Source organism: Harpegnathos saltator, unplaced genomic scaffold, assembly GCF_003227715.2.
Source record: "Harpegnathos saltator strain DR-91 unplaced genomic scaffold, Hsal_v8.6 scaffold384, whole genome shotgun sequence".
Lineage (NCBI taxonomy): Eukaryota > Metazoa > Arthropoda > Insecta > Hymenoptera > Formicidae > Harpegnathos > Harpegnathos saltator.
In genome coordinates, this window is record NW_020230188.1 from 966,437 (window position 1) to 992,280 (window position 25,844).

The window sequence follows — 25,844 nt, forward strand, 5'->3', positions numbered from 1 at the left end:
TCGCTCTCGGTAAATACGGCAGGGTAGGTAGGTAGGTGAGTAAGTACAGGTAGTTTCATAAGAAAGCAAAATCGAAAGGAAATTTCTTTTGGGAAGGGAACGAAAAAAAAAAAACGGCACCACCAGCTCTCGAACGGAAGGCAACGTTTAACTCGCTCGTCTAATCTCAGTTAACGCAAAAACTTCTCGATATCGCCTGTTAAAAGGGTACAACATGGGATTTTTCGTTAAGTCGTTACGCGAGCATTACGCTGAAACTCGAGTCGAGCACACCCGGGCCTCGTCCTTCCTGCGGGACGAGGATCGCCGTGCCGATGTCGATCTAATTATAAACTGTGTCTACAAATTTTGCCTTATAGATATATGTATATATAATAAAGTACAATAAAGTCGTTCCTTCTCGTTATACGTCTAACCGTGATATACGCGTACTTTCGTACTATCGCACGCAGACGAGATACAATCGTCACCCACCCCTCCTCGTCCCTTCTTCTGCGCACACCTTCTTTTGTTATCCTTCTTAGATCGAAGATTATTGCCAACGATTACGCTACTTTCTCCTCTTCACCGGTTTCCTTTCGCCTCTCCGATATCGACCCTCAGCCACTGCGATGAGATCAAATATGACCTCGGCGCACGTGTGTCCCATTAAGCATCGGTTGAAATTTGCGGCTTGCCTTGCAGCTCGGTTGTGTTTCAGGGCAGGGCCCTGAATTTTCATGTTCGCGCGTGATTCACGCGTACGACCGCACTTTTCCAAGCATGGCATCGAGTCAAGCAATGCGAAGCAAAAAAGTAAAAGAACAGACCTCGCCGCTTCTTCAGTGCGCGCGTCAAATGCGTCGTTTATTGCTCAACTACTCATTATGAGATCAATGAAATCGATCTCATCGCAGTACCATCATATCACTCGCGCCTGTCAAATTCCACGACCGTTGAGAGAATTCATCACGCGAGAGGTTCAGCGAATCGGTTACGTCGGAGGAGACGACCCCGCGGTCTCACCCTCGCGCGAGCTTCGTCCCAAGCAGATTCTCGCGAATGTTTCTCCGCGTGTTTTATCCCAATGCAATCTTGTCGCGGACGTAGACATTTCCTGTTGGCGTGACTCTGAGAGGTCGAATCGGATCGATTTTTGCCGACCGCGCGAAGCTCAGCCAGCCGTCGTCGCCGTACGTACACGAAGGTACGTACGGCGACGGAGGTCGACGAGTGGACGAACACTCGCGCGCCGCAACCATCATCGCTCGCGAAACGCTCGCAACATCCGCGGCGACGGTGTTCGACGGTGGTGCTCGATAAAATTGACTTAACGACGGTGACGAGAAGCGACGCTCGCCGTCGCGGCGCTTTTTTTTCGCAGCACACTCTCGCCTCCTCTGGACAGGCGCTCTGTTACGCTCGCGCTCGTTACACACAGCTCCTCCTTCGCTCTCGTCTCGGGATTCGAGAAAGTCTCGCCCTCGCGTACAGAGGGCGTGAGCCGTGTTGTGAGAAAAATCTCCTAAATCCTAAAATGTTGAATGATTTCTCGCGACGACCGGTCCTCGACAATCTCTGCGGCAATCTGGCTTGAAAATTAATATTCCTATACCCTCTTGAGCGGATGTCGCGCTTAAGGACTCGATCGAATCCTCAAGAAGATGTTTTTCATCTTTTGTCCGTTCATTTTGTCGATAGGAGGGATCTTCCTATTGAATTTAATTGGACACTGCCTCTCTCCCATCCTCGCGATTCTTTTCGCAATCGTCCGTCGCAATCATCCTCACTTTCATCACGTCGAGTTGTCTAGAGGACCGCTCGAAGGTCGAAGACATGGCTCATGCGCTCATTTTGATTATTGAGTGCGCTGTGCGAGTCGCACGGGCTCGTCACAGTTGGGATCGATGCAACGGGCGTGATAATTGACGGTTAACGTTACACGCTAATTCATATAGCGTCGTCGAATTAGCCTCATTGTCGCTCGTGATTGTGTCGTGCAATTACTTTAGCTCCGCCGGCGTTTGCATCGCGCGCGCGGCGTGCGTGAGGGAGAGAGAGAGAGAGAGAGAGAAAGAGAAAGAGAGACGAAAATTGGGTCGTCTCAGCGAGCGGTGCAACGCGGCTCAAACGAGGACGCTAATTAAAATCGACTAATTACTATTGATATGTGCGCGCGGTCGCTTTTAACATACAATTAAAATCGCCGTCCAATTTCTTCACGAATATCGCCGCTGTCGTTTCTTGGGCAACGCTGATTCCCTACTCCCATTACGTATACATGATTTCTAAATCGACGAACCATAACAGTGTAATTTCAACGTCAGCATCACGCTGAATAAATGATTATATACAGAGATTTGCAACTAAGGAGTGATAACTTATTTATTCCGCAGCTGAGACATCTTTGCAGCGATAGTTCGAAAAATTGGTTCGGTCATAGAGGCGTATTTGTTTCTACGGCATTTGATGGAAATTGAAAGTAGGAATTATTCATCGATCGAGATAAACCGATTATTTTGGCTAATTTTCGACGACTTTAAGCATTTTAAGCTTGATCCTGAAGTCAACCGTAACTTCTTTCAGAGACAAAATTGTATGCACGCGCACAGATATGGTTCGTGATTCACAGTACGATTATCGTACTTGGCGCGTGCCTCACACGGCGGTGAGTCAACTTATTGAATCAACTTATTAAAAGACCGTCCGATGTTCGATACTTTTATCGTCGTTTGCGTTAAAAACTGCGCATCGAGCTCGATCCCACGAGAGAGTGAATAACCAAGGAATAAGAAATGGCATTTGAGACTTTCTCATCCGTCCCCGCTATCATAATGTGACAGCTCGTAATAGTTCGTGACTTTCGAAAGGTTTCACGAAAGCCTCGCGCTCTTTTTCAGTTTACAAAAGAAGTATTGTCATTATTATTAAACCGTCAATGCTACATTAAAACGGCGATAAAGTAACACTGAATTTCCCGTCGACGAGAGGTCGCCCGTCCGGATCGTTAGAGATCCTCTGACGTCGCCACCTCTCGTGCTCATCGATCCTTTTGATATCGAGACTTGCAGTTAATCTGGACATACGCAGATTTCGTAAAAAATTGCTTTTGATTTTCGGCTGCTTTTTACGGGAGACTCGCAAGGCGATAGACAATCGAGATCAGGGGCGAAATTTTAAGAATCCTCGAAGAATCGTTCGCGTATCGCGTGCGTGTACACGCGTGTGCCTTGGTGACACACTCACGCGCGCGCGCACGCACACACACACACACACACACACGCACAAACACACACACACACACACACACGCGCACACACACACACACACATACAGGGGGTTTTCGTCGTTTAAAGTTAAAGTTAAAGTCAGCGCGTAACTCTCATGTAACTTTGCGTATTTTTCTTTTTCTGTTTTCTTCTTTTCTTTTTTTCTTTAAATCCATCACGAGGAATCTACTGAACGTTGTAGAATATAGCGATTCATAATCAATTGCTTGATTCGTTAGGTAGTATTAATAGAAGTAGTAGTAGCAGCAGTAGTAGTCACTCGCGGATTGCCGAGCGAGAAGAAAGGTCGAACCGAAGGTAATCAATAACAAGAGTTTCTTCTATGAGCCTACGAATTCACAAACAGTAACGAGACACGCGCTGTGTTTCAAAAATCGGCTCTGTCTCTCTCTATTTATAATATGTATATGTATGTATGTATGTATGTATATATATATATATATTTTTATAAATGTATATTGTACTATACATATATAAGACTATCTCGTTATATATTAGCTATACTCTCTCGCGTTTTAACAAATCGATCTTATTAGGCTACCCTCGTACGCGACGTACGATTCTGTTCGCGCGGCATGAAAGTCTTTCGCGAGCTCGCTTGCGAAATCCTCTGTGGAGTGTATTTACAACGTACGACAGGTGTGGGAGTATCTAACGCGGAATGGGCGACACAGGGGGAGCGGGGTAACACGCTCGCGTCTACTTTTTATCTTCTCCTCGATTCATCGGAAGAATCTCAAAGAGCGAGAGAACGCCGCCGACCCGTCAGATTTCCCACGTTGAGTCATCCGGGGGACGAGGGGTGGCCTCCCGTACGAACGATTCTCTCTCCCGCGTCTCTCTGAGATTAGAATAAATTTCTTCCCGCTACTCCCTCTCTCTCTCTCTCTCTCTGCGCCACTCCGACGAGGTTGACAAATTGTATTTTTTATCTCGCGAGCGTCCTGCCCCGCGTGATTCTGCAATGAGCTGAGATGAGATGTCGGGGGTGAGATGTAGGGATGGGACGAAAGGACCGAGAGTCGAGTGTTTTTCTTTCCAATGTCGAGGACACGATGGCTAGTTTAAATTGACTGGAGGAACGGGATTATCGATTATCTCGAATTGGCGGTCGGCGATTAAACGTCGCGGTGAAGATGCCCGTCGCGTCGATGAATCAGGTCGAGTATACTCCGCGATGGTTTTCCGTGTAACCGATAGAGAGATCACATTTGCGCGTCGGTTTTATTAATCCTAAAATGTACGTACGAGCGTGTACGTGTTTTAGCAGCTTGAACCGAATAAAAAATCTCATGGGGATGTGACACACGCGGGTGAGCTGCTGTCGTCAGCACAGACAAAAGTCGACGAGGGTGCGCAGGGTGCTCGGAATGGTGGTGGTGGTGCGGGGGAGGGGGGAGGGGAAGAGAATAAAGGGGAAATCGCGACGATGAGACGAGGGGATGTGAGTAAGGTCGGAACAATTCGCTCGGGTTCTAGATTAACAGCGCTATAGCTCGAGTTGCCCTATCGATAATAGTATTAGTCCGCGATAACTCGATATGACGGGTTACTAAAGTTTGGCCGCTTCTAGAATTTTCTTAGGTATACTGTTTTACCTTCCACTACACTCTCCCGCTCGAGCCTCCGAAGACGGTCCGAAGACGACGGTCGGTCCGGGACGAGTCACGGTGCGCGCTCGCGACGATTGCTCGTTGCGTCGCGCTTTTGGTCTCAGGACTACCCATAATCTGTTCTCAAGCCACAACCGGACCACGAGAATAGCCGATGATTCGTCGCGGATTTCCCAACAACGACAGAATCATCATTGTAATCACGCGACGCGCTCGCCTCTTTGGGAAACCGCTTCTTCGTGCTAGGCCATTTTTATTAGTCGGTAGCTAGCAGCTGGAATTTTCAAGAGGCCTTCAAACGAACACTCTCTCTCTCTCTCTCTCTCTCTCTCTCTCTCTCTCTCTCTCTCTCTTTCTGCCCGCGGAACCCCGTTACTCCCGCGAATCTCGCGCCAACTGTTTCCCCGTAACTCGTCGCGCCCAACGCGCGTTTTCGGTCTCTCTTCTGTACGCGAGTACAGGACACCGGAGGAAGTCTACGTCAGTCGTCATCGTGGACTCGGCGAGTCCTCGGCAGGCCTGTACCGCACACACAGATCAAACTGTCGATACCCATTTCGCCAGATCTGCGCGCGATCGGATCCCCCTACTTGTCGTCCCTAAGAAGAGCTTCCTCCGCTTCCTTCCGCCGCGCTTTCGCTTCCTTCTTCGCACGCTTCTTCTCCTCCTTCGCAAGCTTCTTCGCTTCCTTCTGCCTGCTCTTCTCCGCCTTCTCCTCCTCTTTCTGTCGCGCCTTCTCCGCCTTCTCACGCTCCTTCTCCCGTTCCTTCTCCTTCTTCGACTTCTGCACCTCCTGGACCACCGACATCTTCGGCGCGGACGCCGGCCTCTTGGATGCGGCGCGACCGCACGACGACGAGGAGGACGTCGACGTGCTGACGACGCCGGAAGTGCCCCTCGGGCTCGGCGTCGATTCCAGCTGCGTCACGATCTTTTGAGCGCATCTGCGAACCCGTCAATCGCACGAGTCAATTACACGATATCTCATATCTCCCGCGAGTGTCCCTATCCGCCTAAAGTGCCGCAAGTCGCAAGTCGCTACCTGATTCTGGTGGACGCCTTGCCGGCGCGGTAGTCCCGCTGGAACTCTTTGATCGGCGGCAATCGGCGCTCCCGGTTTTCCCTCATCACCTCCTCCTCCTCGCTCACTTGCTGAACTGGGTCCTGGTATTCCTGTTAATTTCGACAGACCATGCGTATGCGTGTGTCGTCGAGCGCACAGAGGAGCTGTCCACCTCGGTGAGCTCTGAACGATACGCACGCGAGTCGCGCGCGTATCGTTCAGCCGCTCGGCGACGAGAGGCGAGAGGCGCGCGACGCGTCTCTCTGAAACGTACTTGTCTACATCGACGAGAAATCGCTAACCTGAATCCGCATTTTCATCGACTGCGTCTGCGAACGCCGGAGAGTGGCGCCTGTGGGTTGCCGTACCCTCGTGGGCTTGCCGAGCGTGGAACTTCCGGTGCTACTCGCGGACGAGGAAGTTGCCGAAGAGACGGAAGACACCCCTGCGCGAGCGAGCGATGCCAATTCAGAGAATGCGTCACAATCTTTTCTACGGCGATTTCCTACGACTCCGTGTCTTAAGGACCAAGCGAATCGCACACGGCTACCGTGCGACGATTCGCGGCTACGTGCTACGAACCAGATATGGAGGACGAGCCGCTGGCCATCGAGTATAGAGAGGCAGAGGCTGGCACGCTTCCGGTTCCCCACCTGCCGCCGGGACCGGACACACCGGCGGTCACGCCCGTGCCCATGTTGTACTCGGACGCGCTTTGCGGCAGTACCCAGGATTTACCCGACATCGAGTACTATAAGCCAGAACAATCTCACAGTGCGCACAATCGACCGCTGATTCCCCGAGTGAGCGAGACACCAAGGGAACGCTAATTCGCCAATCCCGAACTCCGTCGGCTAATTGATAAGATTACGACAGAAATCTACAAGCGATGTTGCTCTTGTCCTTTTCTCTCGCGCTCTCTCTCTCTCTCTCTCTCTCTCTCTCTCTCTCTCTCTCTCTCTCTCTCTCTCTCTCTCTCTCCCTCTCTCTCTCTCTCTCTCTCTCTCTCTGCGTGCGCGACGCGTGTTTTCTACCGAACGGAGTGCTAACGAACTCTCCCCTGGGATTGGTTATTTGTCGAGCACGATCGATCGCGCAACGTCGGATCGAGCAAGTAGCGATATTTCCAGCGGTTTCGACTGGTGAAAATTGTCTTTGAGTGTCACAGCTTGTGTGTGTGTATGTGTGTGTGTGTGTGTGTGTTTGTACGCGGCAACCGTATTGCCTGTAAAGGCGCTGACGGCTTTGTAAATGCGCTCCAATTAGCAGCGCGATTTTCATCACACCTCGTCGCGCTCACGCCGGGAACCCCGTGAATCCCGCCGACGCGTTTTGTACGAAACAGAGACACGGAACGGACGACCGCGACAGCCGCGACGAGGGGAATTGATACAGAACAGATCTCACTACGGCGGCGGCTTTCCACCGCGGCGAGCGAAAGAAGAAATGTAAACGTCGAAAGAGAGGAAAGTAATCGACGGCTGCGCGAGTGCTCGCTCGCTCGAGAGAGGGAGAGAGAGAGAGAGAGAGAGAGAGAGAGAGAGAGAGAGAGAGAGAGAGAGAGAGTGAAAAGGTCCCTCCTGCGATCAAACGCGCTATCGTTACTTACGTCACGTGGAATAAGGGTCTGCTTCAGACGAAGGATCTTCGCTCTGCATATGACGCATCTCAGCGGCAAGAGCCTCTGAGAGACCGCCATTTGTATCGTCTTGACGAAGCAACGTCTGTAAAAACGGCGGTCATGAGCGAATATTGAGATTTCGTAATTAAAGAAACGACCTCTTTTAATGCACACAGAAATCAAGTGTCTATCGCGCGCGCGCGCGGCGCTGTGTGACGTGCCGAGGTTATAATTAATCGTAATTATCGCAGGTTCTTCGTGCGGCGGCCAAAGAAAAATGTAGCTTCGGTAGAAAGTTGCCGAGGGCGGGAAAAACGTTTACGCTCACTCGAAATTCTTTTACCCACCTGCAGACCACTCGATGCCCGCACGGCGCCGTTTGCATTGTCGCCCTCGCGTTTACGCATATGACGCACTGAAAAAAATAACGAAGCAGTCGTAGGGACGCGCACTACAATATTGAAAACGGAGCTTGATTGGCAATCGCACAGACGATACCGCGTATCGATACTGGACGGGAGAGGATCGATAAAGAGCGAAAAAGAGGGGCGAAAGGGAGAGAAAAGAAGGGAAAGTGAGAGATCGCGACCGCTTTTTCGCTCGCTTTTCATCGTGCTCTTCTACTTTTATATTTACGTATTACGGTTTTTGTATTTGCACCTGTGTGTGTGTGTGTGTGTGTGTGAACGTTTCATTGAAGCCCGCGGATATGCGCCGCCGAGATAACGCGCCGTTGTTGTTCGCACGCGACCAAGACGGCGGCCGCTATGCGCCGCCGGTGTAACGTAATTAGGCGTCGCTTTAATCGAAATATTAATAGCTCGTCGAGAGTGGGCGAACGAACGTCAGGAGTCGAAGGGTTGCGCGATCGTCACTTTGTCATCGCCGTTAATCGACTTTTGCGACCGATTGGGCGAGCAATTCGTTCGGAAATTGCGACTCTTCCGGATGAACGGTCGTATTTTGCGCGCGGTATAGGAGGCCGCTCTTCGTCGTTATCGTCGTTTACTTTATCGCGCGACTCGACTCGCCGATAATCGAAAGAGTGCGGCTTAGCCAATCGGAAGGACATAAAGTCGACCTTCTGACGTAATACACGCTGACGACTGCACCACATTTTTGACGATCCACAGCAGGAGAGAGAGAGCGGACATACATCTCGTTTATTTCTCACATCTCACACAATTTTCACATTTTTCGCACTCCTTTTTTTCCGCACCGTATTTTGCACCGGCATTGGGGCCATTCGCGAAATTGTCCACGGGAACGATTTTGCAGAATTCTCGCGACGAGAATTCCGAATCCGAATGCACGGTACTCGTCGGCGTAATTTCCATCGGGTTTCACTTTCGCTCACTAATTCCGATCTCTGTTCCTACGTAAACACAGGGATTGTTCAGCTCGCGAATTAACCGGCGGGCGAAAAGGATATCCTTCATCTCTCTCCGGCGTTTCGCGTTCTCTGCCTCTGTCTTCACCGGACGTAGGAGACAGAAGAAATTGCATTCGCTCGCCAATCACGCCGGGCTCGCTTACGAATTAAGCTTGATTGCCCGTCACGAAGTGGATAGTGCCGGACAATGAAGTCAACCCTAAGGTATCTTAAAGAGGAAAGTGCAGGGATTAACGGGAAGAGAGGAAACGACCGTGTCGAATGCCAGTCCAAGCGGAGAAACAGCTTTTCGCGGCGATCGCGAGAAAGGGAAATTTTGCCGTTGAGAATTCTCTCTCTCTCTCTCTCTCTCTCGCCGAGACGGCTCGTCACGAGCTCGTCGTTCTGCGAAAATTCATTCTCCCTGGCATTTCCTCAACCGCTCGTCCCTTACCTCGTCCTCCTGCGAGGATGCCAACTCCGGCTCGTTCTCCTCCAGTTTCGTCAACAACTTGTCCTGCAAGCAGAAGAGAGATCTCTCTCGTCAGAATGTCGTGTGAATCGCTCTCGCTCGAATAGCCCTCGTCATGGGGCAAAAATCCGATCATTGAGATACACGTCGCCCTCTTCCGCAAGAGAACGCCGTTCTCGAGCGGCGAGAGAGGAATTCCTCCGCGGCTCAACGGTTTCGCGCGCACCGTTTCGACAAAGCGTTCCCGCCGGCACGGGGGGGCGGCAGACAATTAAAGCAGTTTCGTAATGCGCCCATTCTCGCTCACGGCGCGGCGCATAATCGCAACGCGCCGCTTGTAAAAAAAGCAGAAAAAGAGGAGGAAAGTAGATCGTAACGCCCGCGCGCGCGGTGCACACCGAGATGACGGCGCAGCGCAGCTCTACAAAACGATCAGCTGGCACTGATTCCCGCCAGTATGCTCTTGAATCCGGTTTAAGACGATCCGGCACCTCGAAAGGCTCCTCGGTGCAACGCGCGTCGTTCGGCTGCGCTCGACGAGATGTCAATCCCGTCACTTCTCGTGCCCATGCTTTGTTACGTGTACATTTTCCGAAGAGGTAAATCGAGGCTAGGGCGAATATATAATCGCACGATATTACGATTTTCTTCATCTCTGTTTCGGCGACGAGTAACCACGTTACGATCGCCACGGCCACGAGTGCATTGTAAAGTGAACACGTACATAACGCTAATGCGGTAAAACATTGTAGAGTGCAGCGTAATTACGCCGGTGATGCCGTGTTGATATCAACCCTCGCCTGAGCCGTGTCCGGTACAGTATAATTTCTAATAATTAACGAAGCGCATGTGGAATTATCAATTTCCGCCGGTACGAGCTGCGAATACGCGACCGCGCCGTTTGAACGCCGAGATCGTCGAGCGTCGAACGCGCGCGTCGAAGAGCGCCGGGGAGAAAAGAAAAAAAAAACTGTTAACCGCCGGCGAAGCGAAACTAGATCACGCTTGTTATTCGTGCGAATTCGTCATGCGCCGATAGAGCAGCCGGCGCGTGAACGCACGCAATCGTGTTAAGCGTAATTCCGTTTCATTAATAACGCCGGCAGCCGCCGACGTGATTTGCAGCAACGGCGGCGGCGAGCGATGTACGGCGTGGGAACATCGGCGGTAATTAGCGCAAATGACGAATCACTCGCTCACGGCGCGAGACGCGATTTTGGCAGAAACTTCCCCGTGAAAACGGGGGTACGGGTTGTTTTTTCGAAGCGAAACATCTGCAAACAATCACAGAGGCGTTATCCGCCGATCGGCTGATCCGCTAATTCTGATTCGTCTGATCTCGTGACGCCGTTGTCTTACGTCTCCGATTCCGGCGGCCTGGTATGCCGGCGCGGAACATTGAACAGGGGAACTCGACGAAATGAGGTAATCAGAACGTGTCCCGCGTGAAAAACCCGTTTATACGGTACGATAAATATGCGCGATGTGCGGCAAAATGCAGCAACGTGTTAGCAACGTCGCTACTACTCCAGTGGGACGAAGAGAGACGGGCGCGATTTTTCCTATCTACCCGGGTGGAAGATCCTTCCTGCCATTCTCGTCGCAATCGTCGAAACTGCCAACGTCACGCCGCGTCACGTTGCGAATGGACTTGCTTTCACCTTAAAATTAAGGAGCCTGAGTCCGCGCACTCAGTCAGATCCGGTGACCCCTTAAACTTGATGCAACGCTTAATTTGCAACGCATCGTGACATTGAATTCTGCCGCGAGCGAGAGAAAATTGCGTGCTCGTCGAAGCTTGCCTCGGTCTCTCGCGTTCAGAGCGATGTAGACGTGTGCGAATCGGGCGCCATCTTCTCAGACGGGCTTTTCTTTCTCTTCTTCGACGCCGAGCCCGGCGTCATTGAGGCTGGGTCATGGCGTTTTTAAAGCCATGAAGTATTTCGTCAAATTACCTGTATTCAGAGACAGACTACTGTTCCATCAAAGTTTTACTAGCTTTCCGAAGAAAAAAGAGTTGACACTACGAGGATGGACCAGACAATAATAATCGGATCATCATGACCCGCCCCAGCGTGCGTGTAACATTTTACCACCACAACGACGCCCGCGTTAAGATTATATCATATCATGCTTGAAGATGGTCTTTATTTCATTATTATTTATTTCTTTCACACGAGAGATCGCAGATCGCGCACTCTCAAGAACGTCCGCGGTGGTGTACGAGGATACATTTCGCCGCAGGCGCAAAAATGCGCTCCCGAAGAAACGCCCAGTCGATATTAACATCGACTGATAACGATAGTAATGTCAATCATGATAGAAAAGAAAAAATAAATTCCTTTCATCGTAATAACGGTTGATCGAGAGGTGCTGCACTGACCGACATTCCGAAAGTCCGGCGATTTCTTTGTATTATTTCCGTTCGCTCGATGCTCTCCTCTCACCGGACGCGGTCCGTCGGAGAAGATAACGCTCCTCGTCGCGGCTTGCGCGACGAACCGGCTCGTGGCGCGGTGGTTTCGGTAATCTCCACGCTCACATAATATCTCGGGACGCGATATTCTCGCCGCGAGGTGGTACGCTCCGACGGACGAACGGACGGGTGGAACAAGCGCGCCGTGAACATCGCGGCGAAAGTGTTAAAACCGTGACCCATTTTTTCGGGTCGGTCAGGACTTGAAAAGGTGCATAATCTCTCGTTGCGCAATTACGCGGCAAGTCGAGCTCGCCTCGGGCCTTGAAGTGTACTTGAGCGGATATTCACTAACCGTTGAGATTGATCCTCCTCTTTTATCATCTCCGCGAGTCTTCACTTTCTTCCTCTCGCGCTGAGACGTCCTTTCGTCGACGCGGAACGACCTGAACGCGCCGTACCGACTACATTCGCGAGAGAGGAGAGCTGCCGGCCGCGAAATAATTAAAACCGCTATTCGCGCTCTTGCATTTTCGCGCACAAAAGCCGTTCATTTTCGACGCACGTTGCCGCGCCACGAGCGTAAAGCCGAGAAGAGGCCGTAGAGGCGCGAGCAACCGAACGAGCTCGCCAGCTCGCTAGCTCGACAGCCACTTAACCGCGTACGTTTTCCGCGCGGGCTTAATTGCGACGGGACACGGCATCACGTGCGTTATGCCGAAGTAGATGAAACGGCGGATTACCTCCGCCTCCTTCCTCTCGACGTCGCGCCGATACACGCGACGATAGAGAGAGAGAGAGAGAGAGAGAGAGAGAGAGGATGCGCCTCGAGGATCGACGTTCGTTAGCGGGATTACCCCGCCCTCCTCGCCCAGGAAGCCGTGGCGCCCTTTGCTCGCGATGATTAATCCGCCGGTGTGCGAGCACACTGTTGTTGCATATGCATTATCGGTGCCGCAGAATCAACATTCTACGTATCGCTGGAATGTTGATCGACTTTACGCGTAACGATGCTCAGCCGCCGAACACGAAAGAGAGCCACCACCGCGCCCTGCGCGCGAAGATCGATCCACGATCTGCATGGAATAGGGGAAGGGGGGGGGCATATCTACGCTTTAGATAAGGCTGTTTTCGCGTGTCCGCGCTCATAGTCGCGCAATAACGCTCCCTCGCGGTATTCCGCGTCGTAACATTTCGCGCGGCGCGGGGCAGTGGAGGGTTTCTTCGACAGGGTGGGTATCGCGCACCGTCGATCGCATCGTCGACTGCACGACACGCGACATAACGTGACCATCGTCAGGTTCAATGACGACGACCGCAACGATTGGTCGAGGCCGGGCGTCGCCGTCGCCGTCGCCGTCGTCCCGGCATTATCTGCCTTACGTTTGATGGAGTGAACAAAACGCTCGCGGAGTGAGCCGTTCCCGACGTGGCCATCCGGGAATAAATAGGCGCACTGATAGGCCACAGTCGCGGCATCCTTCTCCGATCCTCGGAATCAGTTTAATTAAACTATGGACTATATCAACAACAGCGTCGAGCGTTTGCGGGCTTAACCCGTTCGTTATCCTCCGGCTGAAGTCTCTCGTGCAGTATTGAATATAAATTAATCGACCGCACTGCGAGAACGAAAGACAGAGAGAGAAAGAGAGAGAGAGAGAGAGAGAGAGAGAGAGAGAGAGATAACGGCAATGAAAAGAGATATCGACAAAACGATTAGCGAAACGTTTGCCTCGGTAAAACACTCGGTAAGATTGGACCGCGCATTCTCGCCAATTATTTTCTCGATACCGTTTGAGAGTCTTGTATATCGAATCCTGCGCGAACAAGATTGCAAGATTTATCGACTTGAATTCTGCCCATAATGACAACGATGATGATGATGATGATGATGATCCAAGCACGAAACCAGGCCGTAATTTCTTTGTGCAATTTATAAAGTCGAAATGTACAATGACGAAAGCATAAACTGCAGAATCTCATGAAAATTAAATCGTGATTTAATCGTATATAGAAGACGAGACAATTGTATTCCCTACGGTGCGATTCGTTTCGTCGCAAATGATAATGATGATGGTACGGTATGTCACATATTTTTGCTTCTCTCATCAGGGGACACCGTACTGCACCTGACTCTACTTCCTACCGGCACGTGTTTCTATTGCTGTCCCATCCAGTTGAATCGAGACGTCCAATTTCAATTGTACACCAGGTACAGTATTATTCATGCACCTCGGAGACTCCGTCGCGCAGTAACAACATCTCAAGTAGCCTCGGCTGCGAGTCAGTTCGTCCACTCTGATATTGCTCACGAACCGTGCGGTCTTAATTGAAAATTTCGTCAATGTCAATTGTTCAAAGAGTTAAGCGAAGTATGCGGTCAACCAGGCATCACCATTGATCACTGATCGATGTCGCGAAACTAGTTTTCGGGCTTTCCTCGTAAATCAAGCGGTCGAGAGAACACCGCTTGATTGTATTAAATTCCGCAAATTTTGCTCGCATAGCGATATTTTTCATGCATCGCGAATATTAACGAAATCCCCCACGACAGGAGGAATCCAACGTATCCGACTTTACTGGATCCAAACGATGTCACGACATTGCGGAGCAGCAACTTCAACGTTAAACACCCGACCGTCGTGTATGTCCACGGATACAGCGACAGCGCAGACGGAACGGGTCCGACTACTGTGCGAAACGGTACGTTATTATAAATATTAGAGATGTGCGAACTGTTCGAATTCGAATAATTCGAAAATTTCGAATCGAAGATTCAATTACGAATAAAATATATTAACGTGCATTATATTTGCATGCATCAGGTACAAAACGAGCCATCTGGGCCTGTATATTTGAGCCCTTAACTTGTAATTAACTCGACTTATAATTAATAACTTAATTATAAATTACTTTAAATATTTAAATATATATTTTACTGTAAGATGATATTACAATATCAATATCCCCTTTCATATTAAAATCTTCCATCATTATGGATGCGTGTTTAGTAGTCATGTTAAATTTTTTAATGATTCGATTCGATTCGAATTCGAATGAAATTTCGTAGATTCGATTCGATTCGATTCGATTCGACATAAAAATTCTTGATTCGCACATCTCTAATAAATATATATACATATATATATATATAATATATTATGACATACGCAAAACGTCACAACGGATTTCACGCTTCACCGGCCAGTGGCCAGCTATTCGATAGCTATCAATCATCTCGATGCTGGGCCATTATCGACGAATAATTAAATCGCCCACTCACGTGACGTGCTTTGTAATTTTTAGAGCAATCCTTATACGGTAACGTAAACGCGATCAATTTGAGTGAAGTCGAGACCACAAGTCGAGATCACAAAGCAGCAACGATTGTCTGCGACGAAACCAGACCGTAATAAGTCTTTATGTAATGTATAACAAGAGCATTAAATGGAAAGGGAGAAAAAAAAAGAACCGCGTGAAATTAAATCACGATTTATTTAATCAAATAACCAAGAAGAAAATTGTATTCTCTACTCAATGCAATTCGTGTCACTTGTTTCGTATCATCCGCTTGAATCAAAACTGATATCGCGCGCGTCTGCCATCGTACATTTATTTTCAACTCAATATACTGCAAATTTAATCTGGTATACAAATAAATTACTACTCCCTCGAGGGAATCGTGACAATCTCAGCTTTCGAATGCAATTTGTTTGATATAGCTGCGACTTCTCTACGCGAAAATAATTCAACGAGCGGCGAATCAACAAAGCGGGATTGAGTCCCAAGACAATGGGTGCGCGTTCACGGCAGTAAACAGTTGTGCAACTTTGAGTGATTTCGTCCTGAACGCTACTGAGCGATACGCTCACTCGCAGCATGTTGAGTGAGCGGTCGCCACAGTTCCCATCATAAATATATTCGTCGCTACCTTTGCTGATCAGTCTCCGATCCAACATGGCGTAGCCCATGAATGAAGAAAATAACCAAGAAAATAGCCATATAAATCCAAATATATATAGCGGGGAATATGTCAAGGATGATGTGAAATACATTGTAACGGACCCATTTGAATTATATTTATAAAAATACTTAATAATTACAAGACACATAAGCGTGTAGACGGGCCGTAATATTCAGATATCGTTTATCTGGCACTTTTTCCGCGCAACAAAATCGCGCAGAACTCTGATCTGCGTTTAGTGTACATCTCTACTGCACGCTAATCGCTCACTCATCTGATGCTCAACTGTTGTGCAACTGTTGAGCCTCGTGAACGCACCCATTGTTACGTCGCTCTCTTGAGCAAAGCCGTCGGCGGCTAGAGGAGGGAGAAGCATTGAGCGCGCAAGCAATGAACGGTAATACGGGCGCAAAATCTTTGCAAACCTCGTGCATTTCGACAGTTGTGTCTCGGCGAAAAATCAACGTATACGAACGTGAAATAAACGCCACTCTCCCTGGCGTGGCACGAATTCGTATTCATTGCGTCTGCTCATGTCACGACATGTATAATCGTGCGTAATTGACACATGACACGTGACGTAGGCGATACGCCGCCATACGGAAATCTTACGATATTAAATAAGAAAGTCAGGAGTATCGGATCTTATCTTTATCGTACAAAATATGAAGCTTTTGTGCATATCTTGTTCGAACTGTCCCACGCAGATTTCCACGTAATCTCTTAATTTCTTTCCCGTCCCGTAAAGTTTCTCCTCTCTTGTAATAGCGCGCGGGTAATTTTGATACTTGTATCAATATTATGCCAATTAATGTCGAATGTTACGTGGAAAATTCACACTTTCAATCTGTATATAGTTGAGAATATTTGGATCCCTATTTTCGCTCAATTATGATGTGATATTGGGTTATATACACGTACACACATACACAATCACACACACACACACACACACACTGACTACAAGTGCAGTGCAGCAGAGAGCACTGCGTAGATAGAAAACATCTGTTACTTAACAACCAGCCGAGGAAGAGTCGACCGTAAAATCTCACATAGGACATGGCACAATCTTCGGAGCAGTCAACAGCGAGAAAAGCGACCTCGTTCATCCGTAAGAAGTAAAGCGTTTTACCAAACTCATTAGCATACTTCGACATGCATGAAAAAAGTTAGATCTCCCCTTCGGCGTGTTCGAAGCTGAAGTTCGATGGTCCCCGGAAAGTGTCTCGGATGGGAATGAATTTCAGCTCACTTTGCTGAACTCTGGGCGTGATAATAAATGTGTGTTGGGAAACTTTTTAACTTTCCTTTTTTTTCGGTAGACGCACGATACTACTACATGACGTAACGTCCTGAATAGCAATATAGCCTCTCGGAAGTCAGCACGACGCTTCGTTTCTTCTTCCGAAGGAAAGATTCGCGCGGCGTGCATACCGAGCTCGGTGTGAACGAGTGATAGGCTGAATCCATTAGTAACTACAAGATTTACAAGTACCCCCCCTCGAAGTCCCAAGAAGTTCCGTCGAGATGACGAATAGCGAGCGCTACCATAACTTGTCACAATAAATCGCAAACTTTCCCAAACTCTTCGCCACGTGAGTTGATTCGATTCAACTTTCCCCTCGCCCGAGGGAGCCACTTCTGTTTATATATTCTCTTTAAAAAAAACTCCGTTTCTTACTTAATGTTCGAAAACCCCACATATTCGCGGCTTGCGGGTCATCAAACGAAACGAGCGTCCCATGAATATAATCCACTGACTTCATCTCTGCATTTTCCTTTCACCGCAAGAAACACATCGGTCTACGCTTGATCGGTTAATTAAAAAAAAAAAAAAAAAAAAAAAAAAAATGGATTATGCCTGTCGTCTTTATTTCAGCCTATCTTCGTCGTGGGTCCTACAACGTGATACTGGTGAACTGGCCCAGACTGGCGGTTTTACCGTGGTACGTTACGGCGGTAAGAAATGCCAAAGTCGTCGGACCTTACTTAGCCCACATGATGAGCTGGCTCGACGCGCAGAAAGCTGTTCCTTTATCCAAAATTCATGTGATCGGCTTCAGCTTGGGTGCGGAAGTTGCCGGCTTCATGGGAAAGGCTCTGGCGCCTCGGAAGGTAAGATCGTAAGATCCGCTAATACATCTCGTCCACCACGTCTGTACATACTCCGCTATCTATTTCGCACACTGCACGCTGGCTCGACCAAAGGAAAGGATCCGCATTATCGGAGCCGCATTTTAACAGCAATGGTTCTAATCGCGAATATTGAGAATCGTTGATAAGCGCTCTTTTAGATAAGCAGGATCACCGGACTGGACCCGGCTTATCCGCTGTACATGGATACCGGGGAGGACGGTCACCTAACATGGGCCGACGCGACCTTTGTCGACGTTATTCACACCGACGGCGGCCATTTCGGATTTCCCAATTCGCTCGGCCACGTCGACTTTTACCCAAACGGCGGCAGCAGGCGACAGCCCGGCTGCGATTTGAGGAGCATCGTTCGCATGGGCTTCAGAAGACTCATAAATCAATACAGTGAGTGGCCCGTTGTGACGCGCGCGGAAATTGTCCCCCCTCTCCCCCTGTCCTTTTCATCACTCTTGCTTACCAAGAACATTTTTGGTATATTACTTTTGAAAAACATCCTTCATTTTTCTTTATCCTCCCTTTAGTCACTTGCGGCCACAATCGAGCCTGGCGTTACTACACGGAGTCATTGGAAAATCCTTACGGATTTCCGGCGAGTCGCTGCCCGAAATGGCGAACTGATATTCTGGCGAACTGCGTGTGGAAGCCTGAGGTTTACATGGGTTTCATGGCTAGCCCCACGTATCGAGGAAAGTACTACCTGCGCACAAACGCACGGCCACCGTTCGCCACGAACGTAACAGGCCACAAATTCGCGAAATGAGAATCGACACACGGCAATTTCGATTTGGATGAACCAGATTGAGAAGCGAGAGAAGAATGCCCTCCGCGCGACAATCACTTCCGCACGAAGATCCCAGTCTCGGGCGAAGAAGTTCGACCGAGGAGCGAATGTCGAAGCGTTCTTACGGTGTATCGCGCGGTAAATGCGCTCGCGCAAAACGAAAATGGTTTGCATCTTTGTTGCTTTCAGTATTCTCTGCGAACCAGTCCGTGGCTCAATTAGTTCTCCCGCTTTCTCCGGAGCACCGTTAAAGTGACAACGTCCGTGTATTTTTCTCTTAATACTAGTAGATGAACAACGCACGCACGACGGAACGTACGTCGTGTGCTCGAGAATTGCCATGAGAGCGATCGGTTCCGAGAGAAAATCCGTGGTCATAATTCCGATTTAATTCTGCGCGTTCTTAGGTCTCAGAGGAGCTTTTCTTTCATCGATTCTTCAAGTTAGACGGTACTCTCCCAGTGTTAGCGCGCGGAACCAAGACTGCGACTCGGATTTGATATTTAGAGATTCTATATGGATCCGCGTCAAGTTTCGCGATACCTAATGTGGAGTGAAATTTTGACTCGCGAAGCAACTCGTGCCGCGTTTAATGTCGGGTATAAGCTACGATTTTGTGCTAGATTGTAGCGGTGCATTGTTCATGACACTTGTCACTCCGACTTTCCTTTGAATTGTTAACGATAGATGAATGATGATCGCACATAGCACGATCGCATTCGTGCGTTCATGACAAGAATATATAATACATGGCCGAGATGTATTTTGTTCCGCGATGATGCAACGCGATATTTCGATGTTGTTGCACAAAAACTGATATGTTTGATGAGGAACTTGGATTTACAAGAATATCGACGATGAGAATTTAACGATAGTCGACTCGACGATTGTCGAGTGTTGTGTGCCCTTGCGTATCTTTTACAAACACGAGTACGCAATGCCCTTAAGTTAAAAATAAATCTATTAATTGACTTTACTAGGACCTTTTTTACGATGGTCGCAAACGACATGAGCGACAGAGAGCAAAAGCCAATAAAAAATGTAAATTACAATGACAGGGGATTAAGAAGGCTAATAATCAGAGAGACAGCCGGCAGTTTTCGTGCTGTTTTTCCATACGCTCCTTTGAGATATGTAAATCTCAAGGCCAATATGTTCTATCTATTTCTCATTTTGCGCAATCGATGAAGCAGCCTCGAGAGCGATGCGTCTTCCGAAGCACGAAAGTACGTGCTTATGTTAAAAATTACGAGTGGCAGATTGAGGGAACGCAGAGGAAGGGAGAACTATGGCGTGCGCCGCTGAGCCGGAAATATTTATAAGGGGAGGAGGGGCCGCCGATTCCTATTCTACTTTTGTATTGGTTTTATTCCGTCATCGTCGTCGCTCAACGATTCGCGATAAACCTCCGTTACGCGGTTTTTAGTGTCGTGAAAAGTACAAAATTGCCTTGAAAGGTATTAAATTAGCGCACCGCCAGTTTATCCCCGGCATAACATTTAGAAATATCCTTCGTTTCTCGCAGGCTTTGTCTCCAGCGGGAAATTCAGCTTGGCGAAACTCGCGCAGCTCCGTGAAACTTGACGGTCGAACTTGAGTCCTTAGGCGGCCAAATTGCACGTTTCCGATGAAGAAATTTCGTCTGCTGTTTTTAACGCTCATTAGACCGCCGGCAACTTTCGCCACCCTCCTCTCTAGCGTAACTTTCACCAACCATCTCGCGAAAGACTTCTCGGACTAATGGAGAAGCAGGGAGGGACAGAGAGAGAGAGAGAGAGAGAGAGAGAGAGAGAGAGAGAGAGAGGGAGAGAGAGGGAGAGAGAGAGAGAGAGAGAAGACACTTTATAATCGAGCTCGGAATTAAATTCAGTCGAAATGACACCACCCACGATTGTAGCTTCATTTTCGTGACAATACACCAAGGTTTTGTCGTTAAAAAAGAAGAAAAGTTCTCCCCATGACCTCACTGTAAACAACGCAAAGTAGGATGACAAGGAATATATTCGAAGAAACAACAACACCAGTTAGACAAACTGTAGACAGAACAATATAACATATTCAGCGGTCGGAATGCAATTTCAGGATCGATAAGATGATTTATGTAAGGCATGTAGCATTCCCTGACTCATCTTGAAGATAGCACCGTGACCTTTCACGATCACGTTCCGCTAAACTGTGTTCGATTTCGGAATACATTTGGTAGGACATGCGGCTGAGGGCGGACGAAGAGAGCTGAGCCCACGGGAGAAGCGCAAGGAGCGCCGAATCGGGCATTATCTTCCATCTGAACGGATCTCAAATATCTCTGTCTCTCGAATGAGGTGTCGAATAGGAAACGGACAGGCTCGAAATTCGCGGAATACATCCCGGAATCACGAACGACATACGATATTTGTGGGATCTGGTCGGCGGTCAATCAACCCGGCATGTTCACTGAAAAATTCAGTACGAACAGGTCGATAAGAATCCAATGGCCAGGGTTATAGATGACCCTAGTCTTGAAAGACTACGTTCCGTGAAAGGCCTAAGGCTTTCGTAGCCTACGCTTCAGCACGTTCGACCGTGTTCGGCGCCGGTTCCGCGTCTCGAAGAGCTCCCTCGAGTATCGTTACTGGCTATAGCTTCTCTCGAGTTAGACATATACAACGTGTCCCAGGTTTCAAGGCGCTTCCTTTCATCTACTATCATCATCCAGAGTTCTCCACTCGACGATTGACTCTCTTTCTCTCTCTCTCTCTCTCTCTCTCTCTCTCTTTCTTTAAGATTTGATTCGACGCCGAGCACTTTCCGCTGCTCGAAATCCGCCATGCGAAATCCGTTAGTTTCGATTTCCGCGTGTTTCTTTTCATGCCCGTCGGCCGATAAATCTCTCCTCCTTTGAGGTCTCCGACATTTTTCCACGCACCTTTCCTTCTCTAAGATTCGTAGGCTTCTCGGGAATGTTTAGGCCCGGTACTCTCTAGGCACTGTATTCGTGCCGGCCGATCGATAAAGCCCCTTCCTTGAGATCTGCAGACGTGTGTTTAGTATTTTCTGAAAATTTACGTGGGTTCTCTCTCTCTCTCTCTCTCTCTCTCTCTCTTTCTTTTTTATTTCTCTCCTCCGTCTTTCCGTATTATCTCCTACAGGAGACGAGAATAGTTTTTCGCATTGTAATCGTGTCATGTACGAATCGATGAAACGGACTAACGTCGGGGTGGTGGTTTCCGCTGCTAAAATCACTGCCGCCTATTGACTATTCGATCCTTGCATCGCCGAGTGCATTGTCCCTTGCGGAAATGAGAGAGAGAGAGAGAGAGAGAGAGAGAGAGAGAGAGAGAGAGAGAGAAACGAAACACGCGAAACGCACCACCACCATTACCATTACCATTACCACCACCACTACCACCACCACCACCACCATCACCACCACCACCACCACCACTACCACTAACCACTACTACTATCACCACCTCCACCATCAGCGTCGCCACCACTACCGTCGCCATCACCACCACTTCCACCCCGGCGTCGTGGATATCGATCCTTCTTTGTTCTCGTTGTTGCGGCTACGAACATATCAGACTCGAACCATTCGCATGTTGTAGCCCATGGTGTCACGTACAAGTCCGCGAGGACTTCCCAGGAAAAGACTCTAGTACGAGGGGGTGATTTCTCACTGCCACCGCCGGCATTATACTTTCACCCTATTCCCCAAAGTATCTATCTCGCGCGAACTTTAGCATACAGGCCGAATCCAAGTAATCGTTATTTGTCTCGACTCGTCTTCTGATGTAAGCGGAAGAGACAACGCTAGTTTCGAAACTTCTGAAAGGGAGACAGATGCCTCTCGCATGAATGCGTGCGTACGGAAGCGAGATGGGGGTGACAACGAACGAACGAACGAACGAACGAACGAACGAACGAACGAACGAACGAACGAACGGAATCCTCTTCCTCCACATCCCGGCTGGCAAAAAGCCCGGCTAACCGCATCGATCTTTGGTCGGCTGTAAAAAAAATCTCTCCTTGGAACACAGCCGCACCGAGGACGTCACGCAATTAGCGTCGCGCGAATGCTCGAGTTCGCGCCAGTTGAGAGAGACGCCCGAGGCGTTAGTGCCTCGTTAACATCTTTTCGCGAGCGCGAAAAAACCGACCACGTCCCTTCTCGCCGTGTCGTCCTCCTGGCTGCTACGTGTGCGTATCGCTGTTGTCCTCGTCTCTCCACCCTCCTCTCTCGCTACTTCTGTGTCACTTCGCATTATAAAGGTGACGTCGAAGTCAGCAGCTTCTACTACACCAGACAGCAGTCGACCAAAAGTTCGGTGGGTCGCGCAAGCTCTTCTCTCTCGCTACCGCGCTCCGCCCTCTCCCATTTAATTCATTTCACTCTGTTCTAATTCCAAGCTGTCTTATAACGGAGGCTGAGGAACCAAATTGAATCCCCAGCCTTTCTCGGCCAGCTAGAAACGGCGTCGCAGATAAATGCGAAGCCGCGATCACGCGCGGCTTCTACATTCGACGGGGAGCGCTATTTCCAACTCCGCCGAAATATTCCGAGGGAATCTTGATTGCCGGGATAGAATATCGAGTTAACGGGGAAAATGGAATTAGACAGCCTCTCTCTCTCTCTCTCTCTCTCTTGTCTCTTGCGTTTCGCAAGAGAAAAAAAGAAAGCGGGATAGGAGAGGATTGTTATCTGGTAAACTCCACGAGACCGGAATAACCGATACGCGAAGTGGCTGATGCGTTGCTTCGTAGATTGTGCGATTTTTACAAAGGGAACTTCTCTTTTTACAACGACCGGTTAATGGCCGCGATGAGTTATTCCGGATAAGCCCTCCCAACGTGCTCTTAAACGAAGCGGACAAAATTAAACGCAAACCCGGCCAATACCTCGCTCTCTCTCTCTCCCGCAGTCGTCCTAAACTTTTGAAGGATCGTTACCGCTCTAGTAACCCGCTCGCTTAAACTCTCGCGATTTACCGTAAGGTTCCACGAATCGTTGAAATATCAATAGCCGTTCTCGACATACTCTCGATATGCATTAACGCTCCCAATCGCTGCGATTCGTCTGGTTTCACTCGTTAAAATTTCGCGACCATGCGATAACACGAAGCGACGCGATGCTCAAAGATATAAGCGTGGCGCCAGGAAACATTAACGGAATGAATCGTTACGGGGTATCGCGAGGGTATCGCAATGGCGATGGGAAATTATACGTGAGAGTTTCTAGAAATTGAATAATGCTCACGCAATCCGGTGAAACCGGAAGACTGCATCGATCCACGCTACGGCGTCCATGGTGGCTCGTATGTTTCTTAATGGTATTATCAGCCCCTGACACACCGAGCGCCTCGGGAGGTCGTTGACCAAGCACACACGAGTCCATTGTGAAACTTCCCGCCGTGAACTTCTGATTCGAAGCTGATAACGGTGTACTTTGAAAAATTACAAACGGTGTAATTCGCACCTGGACGAGTTTGCCTCACGAAAACGAAGAGACGCGCGAGCTGAAACTAGTTGTCCAAATGTAACAAGTCTCCCTCTTCGTGCCTAGGAAATAAACATTGTCCGACAAATATGAGATTGCAGTGAGTCGCGAGTTGAGAAATTTCGCCGAAAATTACGCCGGAATAACGGTACGATTTTGATCGTCAGCTGGCCGTAACCGTGGATCGAAAAGTTTGTTACATCGTCGAGCGAGCGAGCGAGCGACCCGACCGGCGGCGCCGACAGACCCCCCGCTGGAGGGTGGTGGCGGTAATAGTGGCGGTGGTGGTGGTGGTGGTGGTGGTGGTGAACAACGAGTCCCTGGAATCGCGTGGACGTGCACTTACGTGACTCGCAGAGGGTAGCAGGCAGGGGCGTAAAACTTTAGTCCGCCGCCGTACGACTGCTACCGCGAAGTACAGCGGTAAACAACCCCCGCCGGCTTTTTATTTTCTGCAAACCCAATTACGTTGCATCGAGGGAGAGAATTAGTTGTGTTTTTATGACGCCGCGCCGTGGCGTAGACGTATGTATCCACTTCTGAATTAGCGCGACGGGAAAAACGACGCGACGAAACGGGCGCGATGTGGAATTAACGGCGCGCATGATGCGTAAAAACCGCTGAAATTTCGCGCGAACATAAGAGAGAAAGAAACGAGAGTTGCGGCGCACTTGGAGTCACCGGCGGCGCTTTGCCCCCGAGCGGAAACATCCGATTCCCCGCGATCCTCGTACTGCGTAAAAGAATTGCCGAAGCCTTTCGCGAGCGTCATTGAATGGTAGCCCGAAAAAAATGTCACGCCGCTTCAGCCGCGGCGCGGCGTTTGTTTCATCGAACGCGGATACAGGTGGGATGATGGCGACGAAACCGTCGCGTCGCCAACAGCGTTGAAATAAACGTCGAAAGTAAAGAGCGCGATATCTGACGCCGATAATCTTGAGTGGTCTTCACGGGGTACATACACATCGACGTGTACACGTATTGTACCTTGCCACACGCCTGTATCCTTTGCAGTGTCGCGCGACGACGATCGAATACAATAAGGACAAGGAAGGTCCAAGCCTGGTCGTGCACGATCGGGATCTTAACGCCGAGTTGGCGTGAGCCTTATCTTGGGTGAGCGCAAACCGCTCTACTTGCTTCCTGCCCAGAGAGAGTTCCTTCGGTTCCCCTTCGCGGAGAGTCGCTTGATTTTGGCGCGAGGTGCCGATCCGCTCACGGGCGCTTCTGAACGACGTCGAGGTTGAGCTCGAAGGAATCTCTCTGTTCTTTCATTCCCGATGCGACTTTCCGCTCACTGATAACCAAGTACCGAGTAACGCTTATGCGCGCTTTCACCTCGCGCTCCACCACCAGCCGCGCTTCCAGATAGTGGTAGTCGATAGCGCGTATCTTCCGCGGTAATGAATCAATGGGTCGCACGTGAACGCAATTCGCTCCGCGAAATTCCAGCTTCCACAGCCACCGTGGAGAGCGTGCTCTCCACGGTTACGGAGGTTACACGCGGTATTCCAGATACTCCAGTAACGATCCGCCGCCGACCATGCATGCAGCTTCTTGGCAGGTTTCCTAGCGGGCTGCTGGGGTGGGACACACTTTTGACACGGCAGCTTCATCCTCGCCCGTTCCGGAGCCGCGGCGTT

The 25,844-nt window shown here is 49.4% G+C and overlaps 2 protein-coding genes across 2 annotated transcripts in view; one reads left to right on the top strand and one right to left on the bottom strand.

Annotated features, from left to right (window-relative positions):
• Positions 1 to 103: 103 nt before the first annotated feature.
• LOC105188720 (uncharacterized) overlaps positions 104 to 25,844 on the bottom strand; it is a 33,198-nt gene continuing 7,457 nt past the window's right edge. Inside the window, exons 3-9 of the mRNA XM_019843948.2 lie at positions 9,393 to 9,455; positions 7,914 to 7,981; positions 7,555 to 7,669; positions 6,528 to 6,696; positions 6,248 to 6,390; positions 5,925 to 6,055; positions 104 to 5,826 (exon numbers count right to left, since the gene is read on the bottom strand). Coding sequence (XP_019699507.1) covers positions 5,469 to 5,826; positions 5,925 to 6,055; positions 6,248 to 6,390; positions 6,528 to 6,696; positions 7,555 to 7,669; positions 7,914 to 7,981; positions 9,393 to 9,455 — 1,047 coding nt within the window. The 3' untranslated portion in view covers positions 104 to 5,468. The remainder of the gene's footprint in view (positions 5,827 to 5,924; positions 6,056 to 6,247; positions 6,391 to 6,527; positions 6,697 to 7,554; positions 7,670 to 7,913; positions 7,982 to 9,392; positions 9,456 to 25,844) is intronic.
• On the top strand, positions 9,775 to 20,473 carry LOC105188719 (pancreatic lipase-related protein 2). Its single transcript, XM_011150318.3, has 6 exons — positions 9,775 to 10,009; positions 13,939 to 14,038; positions 14,381 to 14,529; positions 17,670 to 17,905; positions 18,085 to 18,328; positions 18,466 to 20,473. Exons 1-6 carry the CDS (start codon positions 9,952 to 9,954, stop codon positions 18,702 to 18,704), a joined length of 1,026 nt encoding a protein of 341 aa, XP_011148620.2. The 5' UTR covers positions 9,775 to 9,951; the 3' UTR covers positions 18,705 to 20,473.